Genomic DNA, 13442 nt, shown 5'->3' with positions numbered 1-13442 from the left:
TGTGTGTGCAATCTTTGTTGCTTATTAACGTTTCTCAATGTGATGGCATTGCGTATTTCGAAGAAGGAGATTGGTGGGGAAGCTCGCTCTTTTGTTACCATGGAGAATATTGCGATTGGGTTTATGGTGAAGGAGATGTGCAATTTGGTCGTAGATATGGGATTACAACTTTCAGTGTGGTTGAATCGCAAGGAAGGAGATTAACATTGGCCATGGTAGTTGGTTGTGATTGATCGCGGTTGCTGATGGAGTTCATGGTGGCTGGTCGTGATTTCGAAAGCAACGGGGAAGAAGTCATTCCTATCTCCTCACAAACCCTAATCCCTCTTTTTTAACTTTTGTAAAAAAAAAAAACTAATATATTTTTTTGTTACAATTTTAACCTCATTGCCACGTAATCACACACCTCATTAAGTTTAGTCCAGGGAAGCAGCTGAAACGTTAAATTTTTGACGCCGTTAGTGAAGAGGATTAACTTGAACAGTTTTTTCAAAAAATGGAACCAATTGTTACTTTTTAAAAAAGGTAGGATGATTTTGAACACAACCCCTCTTTCGAGGGACCAAAATAGGTATTAACCCTAATATTTATGCATACTTCCAAAGTCTCTCTTTATCCCGAACATGTTTCTAGAATGAAAAAAAGAATCATTCCTAATTTAGTTTAAGAATGAACTCGACAACTGTATAAAAAAACTTTAAAAGTCCTATCTTTTGAACATTAAAATAAAACACTTAATTTAACTATAAAAAGTGTGTTACTAAATAAAATCGTTGGATTAAAACAAAGTGATATTTTGTTGAAAAATTATATTCTAAAACAAAGCTCAATAACGTATTATAGGTACTAAAACATTTCAGATTTAAAAAAATAATAATTTGAAAATAAATATAAAAAGGGATAGAATATTATAACACACGAGATCAAGAAAATTTTCTAAACTTGGCTAAAAATAACCCCCAAAAATAATTATTCTACTTTTCATACATAGTTTGTGTTAACATTTATTAAAAACTATACAAATATAATGTTCCTCAAATCAAAAATGAAACTAAAAAGTGTAATAATTTTAATAAATTGAAGTTCACACTACAAAGTGTGTTACAGAAAAAGATTAAAAATGATGTTACTAATCCTTATCATATTTATAAACAGAGAGAAATTAAATAATATGGAATAATCTATAAATGGGTATCTAAAATTAAACTCTTTCAAGGAGCCCACAAATTGACGAGGTTGATGATATTTGATGTTTTGTTTTCTGTGATTAGTAAATTCCATAGAAATTTAAAAACAGAGTTTCCTTTCTTAAAATCTTATCTCAGCAAAAAGAAAAATAAAACAAAACAAACGTCACTTAGTTTCTAGGGTTTCCATGGAGTTTATCTGAATCCCAGTCGTACAAGGCTGCGCACGTGCGAGAATCATTCATTGAACAAGAACAATAATCATTAAACAAACATTAAGAAAGTGGTGTCACAAGTCTCGACATACACACAGCACTTGCGGGTCACGTAAGCATCCCAAGATCTCATCCTCTAGATCAATCAATGTCCCATAAAAAATCTTAATCATATCTTACAAAAATATAATTACAATCTTAATCTTAATGTAATTTAAATCAAATTTAATCTTAAAAAATTAATATATAAGATGATATTTACGTTCAATTTTATATTTTAATTTAACTTCGTTCATAATGATGGAAATATTCATGGTTAGATAAAAGAAAAAGTAAAATTATAAAATAAAAATATAAAAATATCTCTCTTTAGAGTACGGATGGAGACAAAAGAAAGGATGAAATATCTATGCATTTAAAAGAAAAACTAATAATAAAAATTGATGTCAAACTATTTCTTTCATGATTTCAATAGTCAAAATCATCATCCAACTTTTTCTAACCATAGCCTCTTTCCTGGAAGCTCCCTCCTTGACCAACACCTTCCATGACCCACCTCTATAAAAAGCTTCATCAACTTGTGCATTTTTTATATTCAACGAATGCTGTGTGTTGTGAACCATAGAGACATTATAAACAGACATCTCCACTTTTTGGTTTTGTTCTTGTTTGTGTTGGACCATGAAGAACAAAAGGGCAAGTAGAAGGGACAAAAAGGAGATCAAAGTGACTTATATTTCGAGCCCCGTGAAGGTGAAGACCAGTGCCTCAAATTTTAGGGCACTCGTGCAAGAACTCACTGGCCAATACTCCAATCTTGCTGAAACCTCCATGCCCATGGAAGAAGAAAATGAACACTTGGTTAAAACTCGTCAAAGTGAGCCTCAACAATGGAGGGTGGATGAGGGCACCAACTTCATCATGAGACCTGAGTATAATGAACTTCTCTCAAGATCCTTCATGGAGCCATTCAATCAACAACAACAACTTCAATACGATTTGATGACTTTTGACATGTCCTAGGTTTTGGTTGTTGTACCATATGCATCACTATATATATAATATGAACCTCTATGTTTGATTTTGATCTTGGTTTATCGATCTATTGTTGAATTAGTGATGATGTGAATAGAAATTAAAAGGGGTTCGTGTATGTATACGGATTCTTAGTTGTAGTTATTTAGATCGTGGGATGGAGAACGATGAATGAATAAATAAATACACTAATTTTTGAAAATATGTTATTTTTTTAAAATTGTTTATTTCTTGCAATGATATTAGTGCGACATGTTACGATTATTTTTTCATGGACGTATTTCAAAACTTAGATTGTTTGTAAGATTTTTTTAAGTGTTTCAAAACTTCATCAGAATATAATTTGACTATGTTTATAGGTAAATAATAATAAATTTAATGACTTATGTTCTTAATTATATATTTTTACCTACAAAACTCTATTGGAAATTATGTTTACGCAATTCGAAATTGACGTACTTAAATAACATAACCAAGTTCCTATGTTTCCTTGTGGAAGAGGAAATCTGAATATCCAAATAATATTTTTTATTTTTTAAAAAAAGGAAAAAGGACGACGTGTCTATTCAGAATGCTGCTTTCCCAATTTATCATCAGCTACGTGGTGTGTAAATTTAGTATACGCGCAAATATGGAAATAAAGGAACAATTAAACAATTACACGAGTGTTATAGAAGGGAAAAATATAAAGAAGACATATCTCAATAATATATTTTATGAAATTATTGATTTTTTTAAGTACAAAAAAATAATAATTGTTACGAATTCATAATTGAATGCCGACACTTGTTTGATGTAGAAATAGGATAGTTATGTACAACGAGATGTGACTGATTTCCGTTCATAGGTATTTTTTTTATTTTTATGTTATTAAACATTGACAAGGACGTTTTTCTCACCAAAATCGGTTTAAAGATTTTGTAACATTATTTTAATAAAATATATGATGGAAGTAGATACAAAAATTATTAAAATGAATGTTAGTATATCAATCCAATATCATCATAAAACTATTTGTAGCAATTTTAATCTTATCTCTCTGTTTTTTTTTTTTTGTTTACATAAGGTACTTAAATATATGTGAGTGATTGTCAAATAAGCATGTATTTCTACTCACTCACTGATGGCTATGGAGTGAGTTAGCCTAAGTTAATTTTAAAATCAAACAATTTAATGTAATTTATTTTTTGAGAAAAAAAATTATTGAGTTGAATGAATTGTTCCATTTAAATATATTTTGTTCTCTTAACTTATTTTATATATAGGTTATAGTACAATAAAAATTATTGACTCACTAAACATGAATAACTATAATATTTATTTATTTCACTAAGGATTAATAATAATAATAATAATTAAAAAGTAATTTTATAAATAGAGTAAGTAAAAGTCAAATTATCAAAGTATTTACATGATTATTTATGTTTTTCTTCAAAAATATGGACAAATTTTGTATGAGTCACTATATTTTGTTGTTTATTTTAGTCTTTTTTTATTTTTATATTTGTTTCTCTAAATATGCATTTTTTTTTGTCTTTATATTATGTTGATTATTGTCTTTTAGCTTTTATCAAATGTATTTTAAAGGGATTAATTCAAAATAAATAAATAAAAAGTATTATAAGAACTAATTGAAGGTACAAATTATATATATATGAAGATGATTTAAACAAAATAATAAGAATTAAAATTAAAAAAAAAAGGAATATATTTAAGAAGCTTAAAACATAAAATGATAGTATGAAGTAGGTTAATCCCATGCATTAAAGCCTATGATGAATAGATAGGGTTTTGTTGTGTTTGATGATGAAGATGAGAAGAAGCTTCATTTGTGAGCATCAAATAATGAAGGGTTAGAAAGTGTGGATTTATGAACCTATTAATAGGGTTTGCGTGCAGAGAACGTACATCAATGTTACATTAGTTTTCCATTTAGATGGTTAAGTCAAGGACACACAGCAGAAAACTTGGCAATGAAGAAAACTTGACAATGAAAAAATGACACTTGATACGTATATACGATGTATAGCTTGTATTCACATATTTTTGTTTATAGATGGAGATGGATTTGGGAGAGTAGATTTAAGTGAATTTAGAAGTGAAGTTAAGGTTATTTGAATTAAGGAAAAAATAATTTGATTTTAGTGGATTTAAAGATGAAAAGTTTATATATGATAATATGTTATAAAATTATATGATTATCATCCTATCACTAATAATAAGTGGAATATAAATTTAAAGAAGGTTGTTATTTAATATTACAAAAATATTTTTTTTTATTATTATCATAATGATTATTATCATTTTTATTTTTTTATCATTAATAACATTATTATTACTGAAAATACATAAGCTGTTTGCATGTGTGTTTATTTTTGTATGATAATAATAAAAAAATAATATTATTATTAGAATTAAAAATTATTATAATTTTATTATAAATAGTTATTATTTATTTTTTTAAAGTAGTTTTATAATGAAAAAATGGTTAAATTTAAAAGAAAAAAGATTAAATCGAGGAAAACTGTTAAATTAAAAAAAAGTTACTTAAAGAGTAAAATTAATATAATAATTATTTTAATTTTATTTTTTTTATTAAAGGATGAAATTAGAAAACAAATGTGAAAAAAAACTGAATCTCAATTATATATAAGTATATTTATATATAAGTATAGACTATTCGTTTTATTATTATTGTTATTAATTTTATAATTACAACTATTATTAAGGTTTATTTGTTGTGTTATTATAAAATTAAGTTCAGATAATATAAAACTGAAAATCAACGTTGTATATAATTTTATTGAAATAAAATAATGTTTGGGTATATTAAATTAAAATTCAAATGCATGGATTATAATAAATTTGACAATAAATCTAATGCACCCAAGCATAATAGTATAATAGGAAATTAAATTCATTCAGTGACACACATATATAATTAACCTTTAACATATAAGTAAAACATAAAGAGAACCATAAACATAATTATATTTAACAAAGATTCTAATTATTTAACCACTTTGAGTGATATAGGCAAGCATCTTAAATCATATCATTATTTTGTTATCTTCAGTAATGAAGTGATGAGTTACATTTCGAGGCCATTTTGATTTTTGTGATAGATTTCATTTCTTCTTTCTGTATGATGTAGTTGGTGTTAATGAAATTCAATTTATTGATAAGAACATCCAGTTGGGTTATTGTAGTTGGTGATGATGGTGTTGATGATGACACGTCTAAGCTGTCCCAATCCATCTCAATTATATCTAATTAAATGCAACTTCTAAGTATGGATTATACTAAAATATTTCTGTACCCTATAAAAGAAACTGAAAGTAATTGTAAATTATTTAGATGTTATGCATATGTTACAAAAAAAACTGACAATGGAAATAAGTTACATTTTACACACTTCGTTACTAATGATATAAATCTACTAAACAAAAAATTTCGATAAATTATTTAATATAGTTTTTTAATTTGATCTTTCAAATGTTGTATTCTCGTGTTTGAATTGTGGAATCCCCGATTCACAATTATTGTTAAATTGGACATGCCATCTCTTATCCTTTGCATTCCATTTTGGATGTTTTCAATTCCTCTCAAAATTTTATCCAACTTGTCATCATAATTCGGGAATTGATTAGGTTGTACCAATTGTTGTTGAAAATGGTGTTTTGGTCCAATGTGTTGAATATGTTCTGCAACATTTGGAGGGTCTTTATTATCATCATTCTCATCTTGGTTTTTTATCTTTCAATGTTTTCAAATGTCATCCATATTACAATACTAAATTTGAACAATGTTTTAGGACAAAAGTAGTGATTCCATTTGAGTGGAATAAAGGGTCTCAGCAAGTATCATTGTAATGAGCATGGCACAAGGAAAAGATATGTTGTTCTTGCATTTATCCATGTTTTTGGATAATGTGATGTAGCCAATTGATGGGTATATTATTTTTCAAACACCATAGAAAAAAAAATGTCTTCTTGAGTTAGTTTCGCAAAGTTTGTACCTGAGAAGACAAGATATGAATAAGGACATAATGCAACAATATGTAATTGATATTCATACTTCTTGCATTCCTATGTCTGACAATGAAATTTAAAGTTGTCTACTCGTCATAATCTAGGTCTTCAAGAATGGTTGGAAAGGATAACTTTAAACCTTCATATCTTAAATTGCATAGAGTCAACTTGTTATAATTGTAGGATCAATATATCTTAACCAAGAGGGGGATAAGGAGGGGAGTGAATTGGTTTAAAACTGGTTTTACCCTTCTTGAAAATTTTCTGGTGTATTAAACTGTTTTAGGTGAACTTTTCAACCTTTTAAAGAATTAACTGATTATCAAGCAAAGAGAATGAAAGAAACCACATAAAAGTTTATATTGGTTCAACTCTTCAAGAGTTTACATTCAGTCTTCTTCCAACAACCCGAGTTGGAAGGAAATTCATTATAAGAAATTGTTAAGATTATATACTTACAAGATTCCCCTATGTAATCTAAATCTTTAACCAAACAAGAATTAACTTCTAAAGGTGAGGCTATACACACTCACACTAAGAACCTTGCCTACACAGCAAATACAAATAAGGATTAGTGAACAAAATATCTCATTAAAGCTTGGGGTGCAACCACTTAACAAACTAAAAGAAAACTAGGATTTACAAGGTAAAAAAAGTTAAGAAAGAGTTGACATTTTCTCTTGATTCATCACTGAAATCATGGTAAAATATGTCATTATCAGGGATCAGAATGATCAAGACAGTTCCAAGAACACCAGAATAAAACAGTGCGGTAGAAAGAATAAACATAACGTTGAATGAGGTAAGTCTTTCACACTTGAAAGTCTTTGGTTGTGCTTCATATATTTTATTGGACTCTAATAGCAGAGATAAACTAGACCCTAAGGTAAAAAAAATGTTATTTCATTGGCTGTGGGTCTGACATGTATAGCTACAAATTTTGGTATGACCAAGATAAGGAAATTATCATAAGTAGAAATGTTACTTTCGATGAAAACATGTTCTATAAAGACAAGACTGCATAATTGGTAAATGCACAGCTAGAGCAAATATCATTAGAAGAAATTTCAGATAGTGTAGTTAACTAAAGGCAGAATGTAGAGGTAGAGCCTGAGTCAAAACTAGAACACATAATAGAGTTAAAAACTCTGGAAGTCATGATTAGAAGATCTAGAAGAACAATTGTAGCACCACAAAGGTATTTTTCTTCATTACATTACTTGTTGTTGACTAATGCTGGTGAATCAGAGCATTTTGTTGAGGCTATGTAGGGAGATGAATATGTTAAGTGGGAGCTAGCAATGAAAAATGAGATAAATTGTCTTCAATAGAAAAAAACATGGTCTTTAACTAAGCTTCCAGAAGGAAAGAAGGTTTTGCTATTCAGGTGGGTCTATAGGTTAAAAGGAGAACCAGACAGTAATAAAAGATATAAGGCTAGACTCGTAATAAAAGGGTTCCAAAAGAAACAAGGAATTGACTACATATAAATTTTCTCTCCTATTGTCAAGATTACTACCATCAGAGTTATCTTAAGTATAGTAGTTCTAGAAAATCTTCATCTAGAGCAGTTATATGTCAAAATTGCATTCCTACATATGGATATTGAGGAGGAAATCTTTATGGCACAACGAAAAGGTTTTGAAGTAGAAGGCAAAGAGAATTTTGTGTGCAAGCTTCATAAAAGCTTGTATAGATTGAAACAAGCATCGAGACAATGATACAAGAAGTTTAATGAGTTTATGAGAAACTCAGGTTTTCACAGATGTGAAGAAGATAACTGTTGTTATATGGAAAAATATGTTGACATTTATATCATCCTTGTTTTATATGTTGATGACATGTTAATTGCAAGAGATAATATGACAGAAATTAGCAAGTTGAAGAAACAATTGTCAAAAAAAAATTAAATGAAGGATCTTGGCCCAACCAAACAAATTCTTGGTATGAGAATTTCTAGGGATAGATCTAAAGGTATTTTGAACTTATCTTAGGAGAAATATACAGAAAAATTGATTAGTATATTCAATGTTGGAAATGCTAAAACCAACAATACACCTTTAGGAACTCAGTTAAAGTTTTCAAAAGGGAATTCTTCTAATTATACAGGGGAAGAAGAATCTTACATGTCTAAAGTGCCATATGCATTTGCAGTAGGGAGCTTAATGTATGATATGATTTACACCAGACTTGACATAGCACATGGGAGTTGTGAGTAGGTTTCTATCAAATCCTAGAAAGGAGCCTTGGGAAGGTGTGAAGTGGATATTGGGATATCTTAAGGGCAGTTCAAAGATGCATTTATCTTTTAGAAGAAGCAATCTCACATTACAAGGGTTCTCTAATGCAAACTTGGGAGAAAATCTGGATGGTAGAAAGAGCACAACAGGTTACATTTTTACGTTGAGTGGTACATTTATCAATTAGAAGTCTAAACTTTAAGGAAGAGTCTCTCTCAACCACTGAAGTTGAGTATGTAGCTACCTCAGAAGCAACGAAGGAGATGATATATTGAAAAACCTTCTAAAAGAATAAGGGAAAGAGCAAGATGACCCTTCATTATTCAGTGATATTCAAAGTGCTATATATCTTGCTAAAAATCTAATTCTTCACTCTAGATGCAAGCACATTGAATTGAAGTATCATTTTATCATAAACTTGATAAATGATGAAGACATGTCTTTGTCGAGGATTTCAGGTGTAGAGAATTCAACTGATGTGTTGACCAAGACTGTCACAACTAATAAGTTGATGCTTTGTATTGCCTCAACTAGCCTTCAAGAGTAATTAATGATGAAAGAAACTACACTAGGTGATAATGTAAATCAAGCTCTAAGTAGGAGAATTGTTAGTATTGTGAAACTTAATTTAGTTCCACATTGCTTAATACTATGAGATGTTGTTATTATTTAGCCATATAAGCAATCCTCTATAAAGCTTGAAAGATACACCAAAACATAAATATACTTCCTAGTGTAGTTCTAGACGTGGACATTTGTACGCTAAACTACATTAAATTCTTGTGTCATTTATTTCTCTCTTTCCTCTTTTATTGTCTTGTTTTTAACAACTAGTATCAGAGTCGATGATTCAGGTCTAGTGACTAGGCTCAAACGAGTACGTTCCTCGTGAGAGGCCTTTTTGAGTGGTACCAAAAATAAATCTGTGAGGGTTTGATCTAGAACGGACAATATCTTACCATTGTGGAGACCTATGTGTGTGTTAACCCTCTCTACAAATCTCACATCGATTAAAAATAAGATAATTTTAGAATATCTAAATGAGAGCAACCTCACCTCCCAAATCAATTTTATAAAATTAAATTAAACTTGAAGTCTAGTTATTAACATTCATATTTCACGAGATATTTACTTAATTGGTATAATTGAAACATGAAAGACTAAAATCTCAAAATCATCTCATACAAAATTAAGATTTTTTATGAAATAAGTTTTTTGTTTTAATTTGAGATGGGTTATATTAATTATTTTTTAACAAATTCACCATGGAGAAGAGTGAATGTATAAAGAGAAAATTAGATGGTTTAAAGCGAGAGAAAAATATTGAAAAAAAAAAAGAGTTTTGTGATATTTCGAGATTTGGTGTGTTCAACACTTTTTTAAAAGTTAATATTAATAATAAAAGTTGGAGGTTTTCTAGTGTATATATATACATAAGGGAACATTTTATACAAAGAAAATTTTATCAATTCAAAAAATTATGATTCATAAAAATCATCAACTTTAATAATCATATTGTTTAAAATGACTAAAATATATTTGAGTGATCATAAATATTTTTTATTCATTATTTAACACGTTAAATATTTTTATTAATTATTTGACACGTTAAATATTTATCACAGTGAAACTTTTGAACTCGAAAAAAAAAATTCTCACTCTTCTATGAAATTAATTTTATAAGTAACAACTAAAAAAGTCTTAGGAAACATTTTAATTTGTTAACTGTCCATGAAGACACTTCCAAATAAACATTTTCTCTTTGGATGTTTGATATACAATGTTTCACATCATTAACTTAGTACACTAAATGATGAGTTCTTTACTATAGTTTGAAAATCTATCAACTTTTAAAAAGTGATTCATAACGTCCTGCTTGCCGGCTTGCAAGAGGTTTCAGAAGACTCCAGCGGTGAATAGGCTGACAAAAATACTTGATTTTTTTTTTTATATTGTCAGTATTATTACATAAGTCAGAGTATCTAAAATCTAACACAAATATACATAGTATTTTATTAAAAAATACATATTCTTTTATATTTATTTTTTTACTAAAAAAGATTTAAACTTTTTTATTGATTTAAATATTAGAAAATGTTTTTGTAAGTAAAATTTTTAGGATAATGATATTTAGACAACATTTTTTTGACAACATTTAAACATTGATTACATGTCAATCTGTGATTAGTAAAAAATGTTGTCTAAATATCATTATCCAAATTTTTATATGTTTCAACTCTCAAAAATATATATCAAAATTATTTAATCTTGACAAAAAGAAAAAGAAACTGTTTGTGTAGTAAATTCCCTCAAAGGATAAAGAATTAGTCCCACTTAGTAAGTCATTAGAAAGCTAAAATGCAGTTTAATCCTTAAACATTAATTTTAGGAATGGATTGATATCATTTGCATTAATTAGAGGATAATGATATTTAGACAATATTTTTTTAACAACATTTGAATATTGATTATGTGTTAATCTGTGATTGGTCAAAAATTACTCCACAATCAATAATAATAATCATAAACATTATTGTGGAGTAATTTTTGACCAATCACAGATTGACACGTAATCAATGTTAAAATGTTGTAAAAAAAATGTTATCTAAGTATCATTATTCTTAATTAAATACTTGTTCAAACTCATTTTGGAAAAAATCCATCTTTTATTTTGACAAGGTTCTTTTTTAATTTATAATTGAAAGAAGAAAAATTCAATTCAACCTTTTTTTTTTCAACAAAATAATATTATGATGGCAAACCCTAATTATGTAACAGGTCAAATATGTGTGTGGGGTTGGTAAGTCTGGACATAAGAAGAAATTAAAAATAGAAGTTGGTATTCATTAATTTCTTTCACTGACCACAACATACATAAGAGAGGAAGACTTTCTCTCAATTCAACTTTAATTGATTTGATAATTTCAACTAATTGATGCAGGATACATATATACTTTGAATAAAATAATTACAAAAGGGAATTATGTACGATTGGCATTTAGAAAAATGTTATATTCCCACTTATAAACATTTTTCAATTCATTTTTTAACCCACTACTTTTTTTATTGGCATTTCTAAACATATTTCTGCAGCATTAAGTTATAGATAATTTAATTCTATAGATACTCTAAAGTTTTGAAATATCTGGAGGACCAACGAACTTAAATATCCATTTTTAGAAGAAATACTACTAGATTTTCTTTTTGTACATATTGTTATACTTTTTCTTCATGTTTTCTAAAAAAAAATTTAAAAAAAAATGAGCTTATGGACATTCGTAGAGTTTCACGAAATATTTATAAGAAAATGTCCAAAAAATAGGTAAAACTTTAATCTTAAAATAAAATTATTATTTTAAATTTAATTTTAAAATGATTATTTTTCGTCTTTATTTTAGCTTTTTTCCTAATGGTAATAAATAACTCATACTTAATACTACGTGTTTAAATATATTTTAACTCCTATTTCTGTACTTTAAGCATTGCATTTTTTTTTTCTTTATTCACCTAAAAAATAAAATAAAAAATATTTACAATTAGTTACCAACCATCACACATCATGTTTGTTGCTAATCTATTCGATTTTAACATATTATATTATTTAATTGTGGAACTTAAATTTAAATATTTCAAAAATATATATTTTACTTTAATTCTATCTTTAATTAAGAGAAAAATTTAATATTTACATTTAGAAAGTATTTAAATAAAAAATAGAAAATAGCAATATTTTGAATCAATGCTTTTAAGCAACACATAATAATATTAACCTCTTCAAATTGTTTATACACTTAAACTATATCGTCCCCAGATAATAACGTAAAAGCTAAATGATGATTTTCTTTAGTACCCTAAAAAACTATTGTATTGCTTCTTCAAGCAAATTTTCTCTTTATTACTCCATGATAGATTAGCAAATTATTAATACTCAACAAAAATAGATTCATGTATGTAACCAACATATTTTATTCATTAATACATTATATTTATGTTATATAAACTTTCAAATCCATCAAAATATTCATTGTATCTAAGTGTAACTGAAAAATGCCGAGTTACTTTTTGTATCTTATTTGTTTGATCACCTGAAATATACAACTTCTTCAGAAATGGCAAAAGACCTAGCGCATGTAAATGTTGGCAAGATTAAAAATTGCGCAACACAAAGGACATCATGTTTGATCACGAATCATCAAGTAACCACTTTGAAAATTTATTCCCAACATAGTCAGAGATTGACAACCTCTTTAGGTTTTTGGGAGGTTGCAAATTCTCAATTACCTCATTTTCTTTTTTTTGAATAAATAAAGTTCCTAGTCCTTTCTCATACAAATGCCAGCCACACAAGGTGTGTTTTATTATTCAAATTGGCTTCTATTCCATCATGAGGATTTTCAATGTTCTAAAGTCACTCAATTGATAGGTCATCAAGGTTGTTGAGCATTTCTAGCCGTTGAATACCCGACTCCATGTTCAACATGAAAGACATCCATCTTTACTTTAAGATTCTTTAGTTTTTCCAAACCTGGTGTAACTTTTCTCACTTTAGTGAGTATAAATTAAAGACGATACANAGTGGTGGGTAAATGCAAATTTGAGGGCAACTCCTTCAAATGCATACAATAATTCAACTTCAGTATTTGCAAGTGNGAAAGTAAACATATTTTTTCCGATAATATTTTTGTTTCAGTCCAGGAGAGGTCTAACGAACAAAGATGCTAAAGACCGCGGACA

The 13442-nt window shown here is 27.9% G+C and overlaps 1 protein-coding gene across 1 annotated transcript; it reads left to right on the top strand.

The window, feature by feature from the left end:
* The first annotated feature begins 1839 nt into the window (after positions 1-1839).
* On the top strand, positions 1840-2497 carry LOC106780797. The gene has a single exon (XM_014669101.2). The coding sequence runs from the start codon at positions 2084-2086 to the stop codon at positions 2423-2425; it is 342 nt and encodes a 113-aa protein (XP_014524587.1). The 5' UTR covers positions 1840-2083; the 3' UTR covers positions 2426-2497.
* The last annotated feature ends 10945 nt before the right edge of the window (positions 2498-13442 follow it).

The sequence above is a fragment of the Vigna radiata genome, unplaced genomic scaffold (assembly GCF_000741045.1).
Source record: "Vigna radiata var. radiata cultivar VC1973A unplaced genomic scaffold, Vradiata_ver6 scaffold_206, whole genome shotgun sequence".
NCBI classification, from domain to species: Eukaryota; Viridiplantae; Streptophyta; class Magnoliopsida; order Fabales; family Fabaceae; genus Vigna; species Vigna radiata.
Note: the sequence above shows the minus strand (reverse complement) of the source record. Positions and strands in the feature narration are given on the sequence as shown.